The following is a 20,489-nucleotide window of genomic DNA, read 5'->3' on the forward strand; positions in this document are numbered from 1 at the left end:
GTTTAGAAGCTATACCTGCAACGAGGATTTATCTGCGAATTTCTAGACCACGCAAAATTCCTCTCTTCAGCGTTGCCTCTGATGAGCATAGAAATATTGGTTGTTTGCTACCATGTCTATGAGATTCTGGGCTTCCTCGGCTGTCTTCATCAATTGTAGCGAGCCTCCTGCAGAGTGATCCAAGGACTCTTGAGCTTTTAGAGTTAACCCCTTATAGAAATTTTGAAGTCTATCCCATTCACTGAACATCTCAGGTGGACATTTCCTAATCAGAGCTTTGTATCTTTCCCATGCATCATACAATGATTCCCCATCCATTTGAGTGAATATTTGCACCTCCGTCTTCAATCTGATGATCCTCTGAGGTGGGTAGAACTTAGATAGGAATTTATTCACCAAATCATCCCAAGTGTTGATGCTTTCTTTGGGGAATGTCTCAAGCCATTGAGATGCCTTGTCCCTTAAAGAAAATAGAAACAACAGCAGTTTGTAAATATCTGGATGCACACCATTTGTCTTGACAGTTTCACATATTCTTAGGAAGACAGATAGGTGTTGATTTGGATCCTCAAGGGGACCTCCTCCATAGGAACAATTGTTTTGCACCAGAGGGATAAGCTGAGGCTTCAATTCAAAGTTATTTGCGTGAACATTGGGAGTGAGTATACTGCTCCCACAGTTTCTGGGATTGGAGAAAGTGTAAGAAGCTAGAACTTTCCTTTGTGGTGGGCCGTTATTGTTGGCAACTCCCTCAGGATGGTTATGCAGATTGCCCTCCATGGTTTGGTCTTCTCCTTCTGAGTCTTCTTCACCGATTACTCCTTTCCCTCTTGCTTCTCTTCTCAATCTTTGGAGAGTTCTCTCGTCACTCTCACAAAAGGTGGAGACCTCTCTCCTTGCTTCTGACATACAACCAAACCAACAACACAAGTAAAATACTCTATTGCTAGAGTGAAGTTAAAGTTAATGAAACAAAATATCAAACAGTTAGTGGGTCTTAACAAAGAAAATAAAAATGCTTAATCTAAACTACCATTCACTTAATCATTGTTAATCTTTGCCAATCCCCGGCAACGGCGCCAAAAACTTGATACGTAAAAATTAAGAATTCACGTAATTACCGGCAAGTATACCGGATTGTATCAAGTAGTAAAACTCACCGGAGTGAGGTCAATTCCACGGAGATTAGTGGATTAAGCAACTTTAGTTAAATGGTATTCTAGTTAAGAAAACATTGTTTTGATTTCATGAGATTTGAATGCTTAAAAGAAATTGCAAGGAATTTAGTGACAAGAAATTTAAAGAACTAAAGTAAAGGGAAGCAAATTTAATGACTGAAAGTAAATAACGGAAACTTAGATTACAAGAAACTTAAATGACATCAAAAGTAAATTGCAAGAATGTAAAAACGCGGGAATATAAAGTGCAGAAAATAAATTGCAAGTAATTGAGAGCTGAATTTAAATGGCAGGAATGCTAAATTACTTTAATATAAAAGGGAATTGGATAGTGGGCAATCAAATAACTAGAGAACAAAGGAAATGATAATTAATGATGGAGAGATCATTAGGGATCAGAGATGCAAATTCTCATGAATTGATATTGATCAATTCCTTCTCAATCATGGATATAGATCCATGGCAGATTGTAGGTAATTGAATTCCAATCTCTTAGTAACTCAATTTATCATCAACACAATCAATTGCCACTCTCGTGATTTAATTGTTCATGAGAAGAGATGAAACTCATTAACTAATCCTTCAAGCCACACAATTCTCAGGATCTCAACCAAGGGTGATTACATCTCACATACCAACCCAAGGTGTATTAATCAAGGAAATTATGAAAGGATGAACTCTAAACTGAATTAGGTGACTCCTTTCTCAAGTTCATCACACAATTCATGTAGATGCAACCCCTCTCTCGATGGTGATTGAATCTTTGAAGAACAAGAGTTTTCTCTTGGATGAACCACTTGAATTGAGAAGGAAAAGAAGAGTTATCAATTCATTCAAATAAACAGAGCTCTTCCCCCTAATGATAATGGGGTTTAGTGAATCATAGCTCAAATTTTAACAACAATTGCAAAGATGAAAATTAAACTAAGTGTAGAGAAGAATGAAGAAGAAGAAGAAGAAGAAGAAGAAGAAGAAGAAGAAGAAGAAGAAGAAGAAGAAGAAGAAGAAGAAGAAGAAGTATTCCTTCTAAAACTCAAATTCAAAGTTGCAAGAAAAACAAAATAGAAGACAGGTGAGATGCAGTAAAAAAAATGATAGTGTAATAGTAAAAGTGTCTCCGTGTAAAAGTAAAAAAAAAAAGTCATTTTTAAGTACAAAACTATTTTCTATTTATACTATTCCTAAAATTCCTTGAGATTCTCCATTTGGGTTAGAAATTTGGGCCTTGCTCTTGTTGATTTTGCTTAATGGAAGAATTGTTGCCAAATAGAGGAAGCAGAGCTCATTCCCATTGCTTCTGGCCCAATGGCCTGGCGTTATTGGCAAACACGCTAGCCTTGTTGCACGTTGGCAATGTGCTATGGCATTTCCTGGGCTTGGAGCTTGGTGCTTTGGGCGTTGTTGCCCAAGTTGTTGCCAAATACTTGGCCCATTCTTCCTTTCCAACTTCACTTTTCATGATTGATGTTGCCTGAACTTTGAGCTTCAATCCTTTGCTTCAATATGGACTATTATATATAATTCGAAAGATCAAAATGTCTTCTTTCCAATGTACTTTGGATCATCTTAATTGGATCTTCCTAGCTCAAGTTATGCTCCATTGAAGAGGGTAAGGTCAGGCTACCTTGGTTGGGACGTTTTTGCCAAACACGCCAGTGCCAACGTGCTAGTGAACTCCCCTAGCCCAATTTCTTGGCCTTGGTATTGTTGCTGGAGTTGTCAAGGAACACGCCAGTTCATCCCTTGCCTAGCAATGTGTTCGAGCCTCTTTTTGGTTCATTCATACCTCCTTGAATCTCATCTTCATTTTCTTGTCTTTGGGGCCTAAAGATGACTCTGATTTGAGCTTTCATTTCATGCTACACTATAGACTATTATATATCATTGGAAAGTCTGGATGTCAGCTTTCCAACACAACTAGAAGCACTCAAATTGGATCTCTGTAACTCAATTTATGCATCTTTGAAGATAGTGAGGTCAAGTTGCCAACTTTGCTGGAGTTGTTGGTGAAGTTGTTACCAAACACGCTAGTGCCAACGCCAGTTAACTTCCTTTAGCCCAATTTCTTAGCTTTGGGTGTTGTTGCTGGCGTTGTTGATGAACACGCCAGTTTAACCTCAAGGCAACAACGTCTTCGAGCTCTTCTTTGGCCCAATTTCTTGGCCTTGCGTTGCCAAGGAACACGCCAACTCTCCCAGCATTGTTGCTGGCATTATTGATGAACACGCCAGTTCATCCTCTGCTGGGCAACGTGTTCGAGCTTCTCCAGAGATGCCTTGGAGTGGCCAGCATTGTTGCTGGCGTTATTGCCAAACACCCCATGTTATCCCAAGCCAACAACGTGCTCGAGCCTTCCTTGGCCTAGCATTTCTTGGCCTAGCATTGTTGTGGGCGTTGCTGATGAACACACTAGTTCATCCTCTGCTGGGCAACGTGTTCGAGCTCCAATTCTTGCTCTGCTTCAAGATCCTGGCGTTGTTCACAAACACGCTGGAGTTGGCAACGTGCACTCCCCTGTTTCCTTGCAAAGATTGATGTATCTTCAAGCCTTCTTGCTCCATTGTCTTCTTGCTTCATCACCTAACATAAACCAAAAATCCTCCTCAAAGTCTTGCCATCTTATGCAATGAATTTCAAGGAAATCATTCACATCAACTTGTTTATAAACTCCTTGAATCATTTGCATGGATTATGCCAAATTTTACTTAGTTCTTGGTTCATGAATGCATGGAGAGAAAACTCACAAAATTGCTTGTTTATTTTAGTAATAATGAATGAAATTAAACTAAAGCTAACCAAACTAACTAGTTAAAATAGCAAATATGCGAATGCATCAGTGCGCGTCGGCCACGCCTACGCGTGGGAGTGCTTTCTGCCAAAAATTTTTCTAAGTTAAAAAGCTGCAGAATTTACAGTTTAAAATCCCAATATTCCGATGGGCATAACTTCTCCGTTTCAAATCATTTTTCGCTCATTCTTCGAACGGCATAAACATCCCGGATCCAATTTCATTTCTAAATAAGTTTGACACAAAATAGGGATCCGGAGTCCAAGTTATGCTCCGCCAAAGTATGCCCAAAAACTACATTTTCATACAAAACCACAAAGAGCCATTTTCAAAACAAACTAATTCCAACCCTTTTGAAAATCAACCAAAACATATCAAAAATCAACTTCAAGCCTTCTCAACTTAAATGTTAACATTTTTATCAAAACCATAACCATCAACCCACTATATTGGCCAATCTCATCAAATAATCCAATTTAAAACACAATACCATTATATATATTTTCCTCATTCCAATTTCCAACAATACCATTTCCAATCAATCATCAATACATACAATTGTCACCACCCTCATTCTCAACATGGTTTCACCCACATTTCAACCTCAACTAATTATCAATCATATATCAAACATGCATATCTCTCATGCATCACACCACCAAATTATCAATATTCATAATCACATATATGACCATACAATTGATTTCAACCATTCAACAACATCAACAATTCAAAACCTATCTTAGGGCCTCTAGCCTAAGTTTTCACACCACATTACATTTTAGATACAGGAAACCGAGATCATACCTTAGCCGATTTCTCCGCTTAATCTGGAGCACTTCCAAATCACTTTTCCACAAGCCCTCAAGGTCTCAACACCTCCAAGAACAGATTTTTATCACACGAAAGTCCTTTTCCAACCTTCCCAAAATCTCAATCAAGCTTCAATATTCACATACGCACTACCTAAGCCACAATTATCACATCCAAACACAACAACTCAATACCCAACATCATAAATTATCAAATTCCACTAGGGTTGAGAATCTTACCACACCAAAGGATCAAGGAGACAAGATTACTCTTCTCCTTCAAGCTAGTTGGGTCCTATAACATCAAAGAGCCCAAAATCTCAACACTTTTAACCCAAAAATTCGAATTTAAGGGATGAGAAACTGGACTAATTTCGTGGCTTACCTCAAGTATAAAGTAGTGGATTTTTTAGATCTCTCCGCGGTGAACACGTGGCTGCAAACGGTGCGGAGATCGGAGCTCCGGATCAAAAGTTATAGTGGTTTGAAGATCAAATGAGAGGTAGAACTTTGAGAGAGTGTTCTTCCCCTCTCTTACTCTATTTCAGCGTGTTCTTGTGTTTAGTGAGGAGAGAAAGTACTGAAATGAGGGTTTTAGGTTTAGTTTGGTTAGACTAAGGGCCCAATATGGGTCCGGTTGGCTCGATTTGATCCGTTCGATCCAATCTTGGGTCGATTTCTATAAAATTGGTATCAAAATTTTCGTCTCAAGCTCCTCTATCATATTAAGCCATAAAAATTACATTTTTGGCTTTCTATAATAGATTCTCATTTATGGGATAATTAGTCATTAATTAACCGGGTTTTACATATATTCAATGAAATACAGATTCAGTCATTCATAATGTGAGAGAGAGAGAGAAAAAATTATCTGCAGACAGATAAATAGAGGAGGAAGACAGCGACACGCTCAGGAGAAAGGGGCTCCGGTGACAGGCTCACACAAAGCTGTAGCGACGACCAAGTGATAAGTCTGTGAAAGAAGAAAAGAAGAACTTAATAGACTCACAATGTGATGGGAGAGAGAGAGGGAGAGGAATTTACCTAGATAAAAGGGGCTCAACAGAAGGAAGGCGGCGACGGGCTTAAGGAATTTACCTAGAGGAAAATGGGCTCAGCAGAAAGGTAGCGACGGGCTCAACAACGACGGTGACGGGCTCAGCAGCGACAGCGACGAGAGCTGTGAAGGTAGGCAGTGACGGGTTCAGTAGCGAGACGACAGAAGCTGTGATGGCAATGAGAGCTGTGTGGTTTTCTGTGGAGAAGCCGAGAAGAAGAAGACTTTGGGTGAGGATGACTGAGTCTCTCTGATGTGGCTATAGAGTATGGACTCAGGCTGTGAATCATTGAATCTGTGATGTGAGGCAAATTCTAACCCATAAAAGGTATTTATATGTATATACCTTGAGGTGGGTACACCTTAAACCCGACCCCATTCTGTCTCGCTCGAACACTCGCCCTGAACGAAACCTGCCTCGCCTCGGGTCGAGTTATTATTCGTTTTGGCCGGGTAGGGACGGGTCGGATACTCACGGATTTCGATACTCCTGCTAAGTCTAACCACGTAGTGATACTCCATTTATTAAGGGTCAATCGCTTGCCAATGGATTGCTATGCACGCAAAGTGAGATTCGAACATCCTAATACTTGCTTAAGCGGACGAGTGAAATGGTCACTTAACAAACTCAAATTAATTAAGACAAATATTAATTATTTTTAATATTAAAAATCCTTAGAGTTTGATTTTAATTATAACTTTGTAAAATATTTATAATATTATTATATATATTTTTATTTAATTTTCTTTACTAAAAGTCTTTATATAATTTTATATATTATCCCGTACAGAGTACGGGAACATACACTAGTTCTATTATATAAAAATCGGATTTTTGCATTTAATGATAAAGCTGACGTGGTATACTTCTGAAAGTATTTTCTGATTTATTTCTTTTAACTCATTAAATACAATTTATTATGATAGATTAATTATATTAACTAATTGATTTGATTAGATATTTAAGTATCACACAATTTAATATTATGTATATTAATTAATTGAATATAATTGTTAGAGTATAATTAGGATCAATTAGATCAATTAACATTATTCAACATATCTGAATATTTATTATAAGATATTACGTTTTTATTATTTTGATTCTCTTAGCACCTATAAATACCCTTCTATATTGTATCATTCTACACAACTTGAATGCACACAAACTTTTTCTCTACTACTCTCTCTTACCATTTCTAATAATAATAAATACAATTTAATTTAGTTAGAAGTTCGTTGTTTTATATATATATATATATATATATATATATATATATATAAACATGACAAAATAAAATTATAAAAATAATCTTTTTATCATTTTGGATATTTTAACTCTTTTTTCTTTTTTTGTTCTTTACGTGTAATTTTGTTTTGTGTTAACTTTGTTTATTTAATGATAAAATATACTCATATTAATTTTATCATATAATAGTTTATTTTTTTCTATGTATTTTGATTGTATAGTTACTATTGATCTTGCTCTTTTCGTTTTCTTGAATTGTTCTTTATTTTTTGTATGACTTTATAATTTAAATAAAAAAAAAGCAAAAAAAAAATGATGGCCAAAGACGGAGGTTAGAAGCTTAAAGTAGTAACATCATTACTCAGCATTATTATTATCAATATGAATTTTATTATTTCTTTTCTAACATTCTTTAATATGAGCTTATTTTTTCTTCTTTATGATTATTAATACTTTTATTATTTTCTTTAATTATAAATCTCCCTATAATACTTCTTTGATAGAATAGTTTTTTGGTCTAATAGATTTTTTTCCTATTTTTTGTCAAAAATAATTTATATTAGGAGAAAAAAGAAGATATAAATTAAATTTTAAAATTCAAATTTAAATAAGATGTGCAAAGGGTAACTATTGAATTCATTTGATAGATTTAAACTCTTGTATTATCGTCATTGAAAATTTCAAATATTATTATAAAATTTTAGATATTTTTTATTTTATTGTTCTTAAATTATACATTATACTGTGTATTTGAAAATTTTCATCTTTTTTGAAATAAGTGTGACATTATATATTTTTTTGGATACAAAGAGATAATATGAAGTTGAAGTGAGTAAAATTAATTATATAATAAGATACAAATTTTTTAAATTTCTAACACAATTGACAAATTTTTAGTTTTAAAATAAATTTTTACTCTATTTTTTATCTTTTATTTGATTTTTTGTAATTTTTTTCTTGATTTTTTTAATTAACTGTGATTGTAATAATTCATCACAAATTTGTGTTTTGTAGAGAAAATTTATCAATCATAAAATACAGAAGACTTAACTAAAAAATTTAAAAAATATTGATTAATCACAAAATAAAAAATTATGAATTGTGCTTTAGTTATGTTGTAAAATACAAATTGGGACTATTTAAAATTAGTTTTTTACCATTAATGTTAACTTAAATTATAATAAGATAAAAAAATAAAAATTGTATATAATAATTTAATTTAATTATTTATACTACCAAAATTAATTTTTATTATATCTCATTTATTTTTACTCATTGGTGATCTTTAATTCTCTATTAAAAAATAAAAATTTGAATTGATTAATTTAATTTTTTTAATTAGTAATATAATTCTTATGACATTTGCTTTGCTCAGTAATATTTTTAATTTATTTAATATAATTAATAATCTTTTTCTTATTTTATGCTAATTTAATTAATTAAAGTTAATAAATTTCAATTATTTTAATTCTTGCAACTTTTTATTCTAATAATGTATTTCAATTAATGCACTAATACAATTTTAATATTTATATGTTACTAATAATAATAATAATCTCATTTTAAAGTGATATTTTATCCTGAATATTTATATATATAAAATATGTCTTTTTTTTTGTGACTATATATAAAATATGTCTAATTATATAAAAAAATCTATTATTTCTTTATACGATTATATTAGACGTATTTATATTTAATTTATTTGATTACTTAATTAGAATTAATTATATTAAATTGGATTAAGATGATGGTAGACTAATTATGTTGTTATTAATTAATTATAATAAAAGATTAAGATTATGATGAATTATTATTATTTTGTTACTTTTTATTTTTTATATTAATTCAGATATTTAGTTTTTTTTATTAATTTTTGTTTTTTTATTTTTATGCATTCATTCTCATAAATCTTGCTAAATTAAATAAGGTACTGTATATCTTCTTTTTATTCTTTTTTTATATACACATGCATAAAATTTATTAAATTATTTTTTTCTGTCTGATAATTTTGTTTCTCTTCTATTTATATTTTTTTCTTTAATATTTTATTAGTTTTTATTTTTCTAAAATTTATTTTAATTTATGTATTTGTTCTTATTACACCTAATATTTTTTATTTATGTGTAATATACATTCTTATATATGTTATAGAAATACGATTTGATTTCATTAACTTGTCAAATTTTTTTGAAAAATTTAAAGCTAAAACACAAAAATATATTTATAGATATTTTATTTTTTTAAATAAAAAATATAATATTTTTTTCATATTTGTTGAAATCCTAAGTTAAATATGAATATTGATTTTTGAAATAGAATAAATATATTTTAAATTTTTTGTATCTAAAAATAATATTCTATCAATGTTAAAATTATTTAGATGGATAAGTAACAGTGAATATAGAATTTTTTAGGATGGATAGAATTAAGGGCATCTTTTTTATTGAAAATACGAATTTAAAAATATTATATTCAATTCTCAATAGTCAACATCTCATTGAACCATTATATGTTTAAAAGATTTTTGAAGAAATGAAATAATTTTAGGTATATAATTTTTTGTAAAAATTTAATTAATTCAAGATATTTATTGTCGTTGATTAAAAAGGTAAAGTGAAATGACAATTTAATATTTCTATGCTCTTAAAATATTCTTTATTTATTTATTTAGCATTCTTTATCATCCAATGATCACATTAATATAATTTAATTCAAAAAAATTATTTATCATCATTTGATTGAATAAAAATTCTATTTTATTTAAAAATTTTAGGATTTTTCAATCTCAATATCATCCATGTTAAATTATTAAGAAATATAACTCAGGCGAGTTTGATGTGTTGGAGACCAAAATTCTGAAGTCATTGTTTACATTTGAGTGTGACACTTATTAAACCCTAAAACTCAAATAAAATAGTATCTATGGTTTTAATCTCATTTATCCAAATCAAAAAAAATAATAATTTATTTAATTTAATATTTATGACAATAAATGAGATCACCGTTATATAAGTCATTTAATGTAAAATTATGTAATTTGCGATTAAAATTAATATATGTATTATCCATAAATATATTAAGAAATAATAATTTTCTAACGATCTTTCACTTGGGCTATACATATATATATGTTCCTGAGATAATCACATCTTATAAATTTTTGCACACATCTAAATGTTATTTTCCTGATTACTTTAATAATCTGGTCTGTCTCATATATTAGTTATAAAATTACCGCAGTTTTTATCATATTAGTGTCACAACGAAACCACGATGATCGCCATACTAAAATACTCAACCACATAGATCAAAATTGGATGAGAAATTCAGAAATTACGTGCAAAACTGATCTCATGCATGCCTATTTTCAACTGGTCCAACTTAAATAAAGTTTCTATTTTATTCAGTGACAGGCTCAGATGAAACTGCAACGGCAATGCCAGGGCTCATAGTGACGATGACTAAGTGATAAGTCTGTGGAAGAAGAAGAGAAAAACTTAACAGACTCACAGAGAGAGAGGGAGAATTTACCTAGAGAAAAGGGACTCGGCAGGAGAAAGGTGATGACGGGCTCAGTAGCGACAGTAACAGAACATGAGTTGTGAAGGAAGATGAAAGCTGTGAAGGGGGTAGGCAGCAATGGGCTCAACAACGACAATGACGGGAGCTATGAGGTTTTTTTGTGAAGAAGTCGAGAAGAAGAAGACTATGAGTGAGGATGACTAGGTTTCTCTTGCATGGCTATAGAGTATGGACTGAAACTGTGAATCACTAAATCTGTGATGTGAGGCAAACCCTAAACCCGACCATGCCCTGTCCTGAGCAAAATCTGCCCCGACTCGGGTAAGTTATTACCCTCTCCAACCGGGTATGGACGAGTTGGGTACCCATATATTCGGGTACTCCTGTCAAGTCTAACCATATATTGATGCTCCATTTATTAAGAGTTTACTGCTAGTCAATGAATTGCTACACACACAAGGTGAGATTCTAACTCCTAATAATTGTTTGAACAGATGAGTGAGATGATCACTCAACAAACTCAAATTGATTAAGACAAATACTAATTATTTTTAATATTAAAAATTCTAAGAGTTTGATTTTAATTATAACTTTGTAAAATATTTATAATAATAATTACTATATATATTTTATTTAATTTATTTAAAAAAATTATATAATTTTATGTATTATCCCGTACAGAGTATGAGAACATACACAAGTTGAAATAAGAATGATGTTCTAATTTAATTTGCACAAAGAATAAAGTTGGAATTAATTAATTGAAATTGAGGTATTTTAGGTATAAAATGTTGTTAAAGTTTCAGTTTCTGTCCCCAAAAATTTTAGTCATCTATATTCCCATTTTTTAGAGGTACTGCAATATTGAAATTTTAGGGACAAAGATTAAAATTTTAGTACCAGTTTCTGAATTAATAAACATGGTACTGATTCTTAGTTTTTTAATTTCCGTCCTAATACTTCAAAATAAATGCTACCTTAGTAATAATCTTCTTGTGCATTAATAAATTAATGAAAAATATTAGGAGTCAACACTTTTTATCAATATTAGTCAATATTTTTATTAATATTTTATTTTTATATTATTAAAATTTAAAATTGATCAAATATTAGTAAAAAATAATAAATTTTATTAGTTAGATAACATTGCTCTAAATTAATTAACGACAGAAATGCAAATAAAAAGATACTTACTACTTAGTGTAAATTGCAAAATTTTCTTGAAAAACTTAACTGTCGACAAATGAATAACGTGAGCGACTGAGCGCCGTGAGAATATTTTATGGTGGATGTTATGGTGTTTATATATATATATATATATATATATATAATTTATTAAAAAAGATAAAAATTAATATTTAATTTAAAAAATATAAAAATAAATAAATTTTAAATATTTAAAATTTATTATAAAAAGATAAGTTCGACAATTTTAACACTAAATTTATAAACATTACAAAATTTAGAGAAAGTCTAGTGAGTTAGCATTTTTATTAAAATTTGCCCAACACTTAACCATAAAAAAAAAAAATGAGTAATCTCATCTTATTAGATAAAATTTTACATCATTAAAAATATCAATAATAACTAATTGATAATTACAAATTACAAAACTTGGTTATCCTAACATTCCTATGTAGCCATATTTTATTATGCTTCTTCATATATTGCCTTCCCAATAGAGATACACTTTTAATATAGCTATCAGTTTCTGACCTGTTATTTTACTCTCACTGTTTCTCAACGAAAATTCTATTTACAATTTTAGATATTTACATGGTACAAAACTAGCTCTACACTACTCACTCAACATGACATCTTTCAACTTGTAACAACCAGTAATGAGAATAGTTGAGATAAAAATTTAAGTCAGATAGGAATAGCCTGGCCTTCTTTCTTGTAATAAACAAGTGATAAGCACAAATCGTAGAGAGATGCTTTTGTGGCATAAATTCCTTAGAGCCTAACGTATTGAGGTTTAAACAAGACAAGTTTTGGAAGCTCGATAAATTTCGTCGACTTGAATTGCTGGCACATAAATGACATCTTTCAAAGAGCTATGAGTTCTGCCATAAAATGCATAAACTAGCACTCCTCCTGCTAGCCATACAGAAACGCGCAACCACGTCCCCATGCTGAAACACATACACAACACCATTATATATACAACTTGTACATTGAAATTAAATATTCATAGTTATTCATAAAAAATATTATGTGTACATAAAAAATCAGCTACTAAATTAATCTTTATATATTTATGTAGAATTATACGTATAGTTTAACTTATTTTTATTGTGTATGTTATATTGTGACTGATTATAGTGTACATATAATAGGGTTATTATTCATATATACTATATAGTTTACGAAAAAAATGATATTTTAAGATTTTTTTTAATTTAATTTTAATATAATATTAGTGTAAATTTATATAATTTACGAAAAAAATGATATTTTAAGATTTTTTTTAATTTAATTTTAATATAATATTAGTGTAAATTTATATATATATATAGCCAATTATACAATGTCACATTAATAAAAATAACTATTTATTATGTTGACTGCAAATAATCATCTAAATTTGGATGTAATTTATAAAAATTTTAAATTGTTATTTTATTAAAATTACACTTTTTTTTACAAAAATAGTAAATAAAATTCAATTAAAATTTTTATTTATTATAAATATTCAATTACAAATTTTTAAATTATAAAAATTTCATTCAAAATTTGGTAAAATTATAAAAAAGAACAATAATTATCTAGCACCACACCTCAACCTTGGCACCCATATCAAAAAATTTAATTTCTTATATAAAGAAATAAATTAAAATTAAAATTAAAATTAAAATTAAAATTAAAATTAAAATTGTCAGCATTGATACTTACCTAAGATTAACTAGTAAATATGAATTGATGAGAATGCTAACTATGGGTAATAGTGGCACAAATGGGCAGACAAAACCTGAAAAAAGATATTAATATGAGAGTATTAATTTCTTTTTTTATACTAATGATGATAGAATTCAATAGTATAACATTAATTAAAATGATCTTCATGACATTCCTTAAATATTAATTAAAAAAAAATTTAGGGGCAGCAACTTTATTAAATTCTGACCAGCATGTAATTAGCAAAAGAAAAGTGAGTCATTGGATGAAATCTCACACCATTAAAATTATATTGATGACTACTTATTAATAGCTACAAATTAAATAACAAAAATTACTAGCCTAGCACTCCTCATTAATTAATACGAATGGAACACTCGCTAACAACACAATGGTAGCTAGGGCCATACCTCCAGAATGCCCAAAATTTTGACTTGCATCATCTTGCTCCATACTGCTTAGAAAGGCAAGAGTAGATAAAAGAGTAATGCCTCCAACTCCACACAATGTGAAGCGAACAAAACTGGTAGTAGTTATAAAAATAATGACAAATAAAACAACTTAATTAGAACATGAAAAAAATGCCCCCAATGCCTTAACAAGAAAAAAAATTTAACTATATGAGTTCCTGAGAAAATATATGGCAATATTCAATTGGACTAACCTATGAAGAGATAAATTAGAAGATGAATATGTGAGGACAAATGCCCCTAAGCATGTAAGTGCTATCATGCGTCCAGCAACTCTGCGCCTATTTTCGTTATTTACATCTACACATAAAAATAAATAAATAAATAAAAGTTCAAAAATTACAATAAAGTAATTATATATGGTCATAATTTGGCAGCACAGTACACAAATATCTCATCTTAATGCAGAATCTGAGAAAAGATCATATCCAAAAAATATAATGTAACTAGTTTATTCAATAACTAACCAATCTCGTTACGTTATCAACAGCATTTCTACCAACTTCTGCCAACTCTTATTTATAACTATGTTTAATGGAAGTGGGTTTATGGATGTGTCTAACAAAAATATCTGTTTTATAGCTGTGTTTAATAGAAGTGTCTTTATAGATATATTTTTTAGATGTGTCTCTTTATATATGTGTTTAAAATATAATAATTAACTATTATTGGTAATAAGTTGGCAGATAATATGTTGGTACCCTATACTTTTCCTTAACAAAAATACTATTCGTACACCAAAATCAGCCACTAAAATCAACTATCAATATATTTGTGTATAAATATATATGTGATTTAATTTATTTTCAATATGTATTTGTATTCCAACGTGTAGTTTATATTAATGGCTGACTTTGGTGACTAATTTTAATATACACACGGAGCATAGTCCATTTGATAATTACATCAGTGACTGGTTTTTTATATGATTTGGACTGAGAACTTAAGATGACAGAGACAACTTGATTGTTACTCCAAGTCTCTTTATATATGCTCATAGTTTGAATCAAATTAAACCCCAATGTGTGTATTATGAACAGGAAAGGTATTTGCTACTTAAATAACACACATTACAAATCTTGGGCACTAAAATAACATTATTTATAGGTTACTAAAAAGTAAGAAGTAAAGGTCAAAACTCACAGCGTTTGAGGGTAAAATATTCAGCAAAAAATGAACGTTCAATCCCAACATCATCATCCTTGACAATTAAAGGTTTTGTGTCCTCAGAAGTACCAGCAGCTTTTGTGTTTTCATATTTTGAACTAGTCTTTGCATTGTTTATATCATCATATTGCTTTGACACTGCAGCAATAGAGTCTTTGAGAGAAGGGGGCAATGGGACTTTATTTGGAGGAATATATCTTAGAATTAATACAGATGCTGCCACCATGGTGAATGCAAAGAGTGTACCCAAACTAACCTGCAATACACAGATGCTACATTCGGATTAATAATAACACTAGTTTCATGCCATAAAAATTGCTACTGAAACCATAGACAGAGATAAAGAGAGCTTTTGGGATAATCAGTAAATTTTATCCCATAATATTCGAGTCTTTATGAGTAATAAAAAAATGTAAATAGTCGTTTTTTGCATCTAAAATATTATAATTTTAATAAAATAGACTCTAAAATATGCAAATGACAAAATGATGATCTCCAAAAATATACTCTATTTAATAAAATAAACTAAAACTTATATAAATATATAATAAATTGACGAAATGTTTGATTTAGTTTGTCAAACATTTAGAGAGTCTTTTTGTCATTTGTATCTTTTAAAGTTTATTTTGTCAAAATCCTAATCTTTAAAAGTTAAATAGTTATTTAGACCTAATAAAAAGTTTGCATAAGATAAAAATAGATTTATATATAATTTACATTTTTGACACATATAATTATTCAAAAATATTATGCACATACAAAAAATCAGTTATCAAATTAATTATTATGTGTATTTGTGTGCAAATATATATGTTGGTAACAAAAATTAAGAAAGAGGACTTGCCATCCCTGCTAGTTCAGAAACTTCCATAAAAAATGCTAGGATTGCAGCACCAAGGCCAGTAACTATTGTGCTCTTCACAGGAATCTGAGTATGCTTATTTATGTCAGAAAAAAATGGTGGCAGTAACCCATCCCTTGCCATGGCCATCAAGATTCGTGGCTGAAAAATATTAAAAAAGAAAATTCAAAATTTTCTGGCAAATGAAATACTTTATAAGAAAAAAATGGTGGAAATTTGCAATGAAATGAACAAACAACTTAAACATAAAAAATGTTTGTGGGCATGAAAATAAGCCAAAAGCAGTTTATAGTTATTTTATATTCATTCATTATTAATAAAATAATTATTAATATTAAATATAATAAATATGAATTATAAATATTATATTAATAAAATTAAATTAAATAAAATAATTTTAAATTATTATCTTCTTAATATTTCGGAGTTTATACATAGAATATAACAATTTAAATGAAATCCAATACACTATACTTGAGTTAATTCAATACACCACATTATCCATTTAAATGTGTTACTATAGTTACCATTCATATATAAAGCAAAGCACAACAAAATTACTACTAATTATTTACCTGAGGAAGTATACCACCCATCAATGCTGAGCAAAGAGCTGTAAAAGCTCCAGCATTTATAATGTATCTGCAATCAAATAATAAGAAATAAAGTTTATTTGACTTTGATAATACTGAACCATCCAAATTTAATGACAAATTAGACACATGAGTACACAATAAAATTTTGGAAGTCGCTAATTTAATTTTTAGAAATTTTGGTTAATATTTGGCCACTATAAATATTAAATTATCTTTAACAAATAAATTTTATTTATGTGTGTAAATTATAATAAATGTGATTATATGAGTGAAAATTGTGTTAAATTATATGTTTAAATTCTAATTGATTAATATTTGGCTACTAAAAATATTAAAAACAAATAAATTTTATTAATTTATGTGTGTAAATTATAATAAATATGATTTTATATATATATGAAGGAACACTGTGTTAAACTTATATGTGTAAATTTTAATAAATATAAATATAAATTATATATTTTATGTGTATAAATCTTTATAAATATTAATATAAATTATTAATGATTAAATACTGATTTAAAATAATAATATTTATTGATTATATATATAGCATGATTGATATAATAAACTTACGCTGCCCAGTGCATGCCATGTTTGGCAAATGCAGATGAAATTGGGGTATCTGGATCAATTGCATAATAAGGTACTAATCCAACAACAACAATGGAAATCATCATGTAAAGTCCACAACATAGAAACAGGGCTCCACCGATACCAAGTGGTAAGTTTCGTTGAGGATTTTTCACCTGCTCATCCATCAAATAAAACCATTATATTTTATGTCTTTATGATGTTTCAACAAATATATAGGGAAAATTCCCCTCCCCTCCCCTGCGAGATTCTAAAATGACACTCTTCTCCCCTCTATTTTATAAATGTACATTTTTTTTTCTTCTAATTTTTAAAAAATCCCCTTTTTAGTCTATTTTAAATTTTTTGTATTAACTAATGTTAACTTTATCCATTTTTTAAGAAAAAATTATTTTAAAAAAATATCCATTAACAAAAATTTTATTTTTTATCATTAAATTTTACTTACCAAAATATCCTTTAATAAATTATCTTTTATTAATTAAATTATATTTTTAAAAAAATTTAATAATTATATTATTTTTTCTAAAATACCCTTCAATAATTTTTTAATTATTAAATTATAATTTTACCAAAATTTTCGTTAACAATTTTTTTTATATTTTACTATTCATTTTTCGATATCTATATATATATTATTTTAACATTAAATAAAAAAATTTTAGTAAAATTATTTTTTAATATCAATATATATTAATTATTATACATATTAACAGTGGTAAGATTTTTGTATTTAATGTTAAAATAATATATATTGATATCAAAAAATTAATAGTAAATATAAAAATAATTGTTAATAAAATTTTAGTAAAATCACAATTTAATAATTTAAAAATTATTGAAAGATAGGTATCTTAGAAAAAATTAATTTAATTATTAATTTTTTAAAAAATATTTTGGTAAAAATACAATTTAATCAATAAAAGAATAATTTATTAAAGGATATTTTGGTAAGTAAAATTTAATGATAAAAAATAAAATTTTGTTTAATGGACATTTTCTCAAAAATTAATTTATTTTTTCTTAAAAAATGGATAAAGTTAACATTAATTAACACAAAAAATTTAAAATGGATTAAAGAGGAGGTTTTTTAAAAGTTAGAAGAGAGAAAGATGTACATTTATAAAATAGAGGGGAAAGGAGTGTCATTTTAGTATCTCGCAGGAAAGGAGAATGGAATTTTCTCTAATATATATAATTGAAAATGCGTACAATACAATACCTCTTCAGCAGTGCTAGCAATTGCATCAAAACCTATATATGCAAAAAAGACTGTTGCAGAACCAGCAAGCATTCCATCAACCCCAAAAGGAAAATACCTATATATAGCATATGCAAAACACAAACAGATCATAATTAAAAAGAAGTGCTCATGTTTTCAGTAGTATCGAATGGAAATTTTATCAAACATTACCAAAAAAATTATTTTAGTTGATAATTTATTTTGTTTTTAACCGTAATAAGAAAAATAACTTTTAATAGACAATTAAACTTTGATCATCTTATATGTTATTAAAAAAATTTAGTAACAATTATAACAATCATCAATAAAAATCTTTTTAATCGCTATAAAAACTCTATGGCTTATCACCAAAAATAAGTTTAATAAAAGAAATAAGAATGTAATTTTAATACACTGACATTACAAGAAAAAATAACTATTTTTAATGATAATTAATGTCTGAATAACCATCTAATATACTATTAGTGTATTAAAGTTAAACTCAAGAAATAATAGTTTTCCACTCAAACTAGTTTTTCTTGAAAGGAAAAGAAAAGATAGGTACCCATTATGAAGATCATATCCAACCCATCCAAACTTAAAACCCAAGTAACTTCCGGCTGTTACGACAAAAAGCAAAGCGCATACGTTGATTGATGTAATTGTGCCTTGCACTACTGCAATCTGCATGTACGTATCAAATATTTCTTAATTGGTACAACATATTTGGGAATGGAGACAATTTAAAGAAAAATACCTCCTTAATCCCAATACACAAGAGTGCGGTTATAATGAATACTAGAATTGCTGCACATGGGTCCACAATAATATCTATTCCAGGAATATGCTGCCGTGATAAAAAGATGGGCAACTTGTCTGCTCCTCCAATAAGCGCAGCCTGATTAATGTGAATACTTATATCACTTACTTTAACCAACTTGCATTAAAAACATTGAAGAAGGCTATAAAAGATCAACCACAAAACATATAGTTGGACTAGGGTGATATAATCAACAGTCCGTTATGGAAATATATATACCAAATTAGGGGTTATGCCACGTGCAACAGTAGCGCTGCCAATTGTATATTCCAGTATTAATGCCCAGCCTATTAGCCAAGCAACACTGCAAACAAAGTAATTGCTTCAATTGATGATCAATGTATACAGCCCACTGTCAATCTGTATATATATATATATATATATATATATATATATATATATATATATATATATATATATATATATATATCTCCAAACCAAAGTTGCCAATAGATAGATAAAAGAGAAACCAATCTTTCTTCATTCCCTTGGCTTTTCACATATTGAAATGAAAGAAGAAGGATAAAGCAAAACTTTTATTTAAAATAAAAGAAAGTACCCTTCTCCAAGGCATATGTATGAATAGTGATATGCACTCCCAGCAGAAGGGCAGCGACTTGCAAGTTCTGCATAACAAAATGCTGAAAGAGCAGCTGCTATTCCCGCCAACAGAAATGAAATTGTCAAAGCTGGTCCTGCTTCCTCTCTTGCAACCGTTCCAACAAGAACATACACTCCAGCACCAATTGTTGAACCAACACCTAATATATCATCATCAATCAATTAAAGAATCAAAATAGTAATAAAGAATTATTTAATGAATTGATTACCAATTGCAATTAGATGAGGAACAGTTAACTCCTTGGCAAGGAGACCCTTGGTTTCAACTTCTACAGAATCAACTTGCTTTCTTCTGGTAAAAAATTTGAACGACCCCATGAACAAACCCAAACACCCATCAAAAGTTAGGGAACAAGCTTTGGTCAGCCCACAATAACCAACCAACCCAATTACAAATTATAATTAATCAAAATGAATTATGGGCACAAAAAAAGTGGTTGTTGTTATTGTTTCTTTTTTCTTTTAACCAGTGTGTTATGTTGTGGTCGCTCCTTCTCACGTTATTTGTGCCTAAGAAATGATTGAAAAGCTACGATTATACAATGCAAGGAAGATGATGACATGGAGAAAGGGATAAGTTGACAAAGATGGAGAAGTTGTTGGGAAGCATGCTTTACATTCTATGCTAAT

General features: G+C 29.2%; 1 protein-coding gene across 1 annotated transcript; it reads right to left on the reverse strand.

Annotated features, from left to right (window-relative positions):
* Nucleotides 1-12,337: 12,337 nt before the first annotated feature.
* Nucleotides 12,338-20,302, reverse strand: LOC107647201 (cationic amino acid transporter 2, vacuolar-like). Its single transcript, XM_088491421.1, has 14 exons — nucleotides 20,069-20,302; nucleotides 19,798-19,999; nucleotides 19,458-19,542; nucleotides 19,176-19,316; nucleotides 18,984-19,102; nucleotides 18,419-18,515; nucleotides 17,179-17,351; nucleotides 16,582-16,648; nucleotides 15,989-16,147; nucleotides 15,121-15,400; nucleotides 14,172-14,277; nucleotides 13,918-14,030; nucleotides 13,505-13,580; nucleotides 12,338-12,744 (listed from the first exon to the last, which is right to left on the reverse strand). The coding sequence occupies exons 1-14, from the start codon at nucleotides 20,175-20,177 to the stop codon at nucleotides 12,588-12,590; spliced, it is 1,884 nt and encodes a 627-aa protein (XP_088347547.1). The 5' UTR covers nucleotides 20,178-20,302; the 3' UTR covers nucleotides 12,338-12,587.
* Between the last annotated feature and the right edge of the window lie 187 nt (nucleotides 20,303-20,489).

Source organism: Arachis ipaensis, chromosome B6 (assembly GCF_059453495.1).
Source record: "Arachis ipaensis isolate K30076 ecotype BB chromosome B6, ASM5945349v1, whole genome shotgun sequence".
Taxonomy (NCBI): Eukaryota; Viridiplantae; Streptophyta; class Magnoliopsida; order Fabales; family Fabaceae; genus Arachis; species Arachis ipaensis.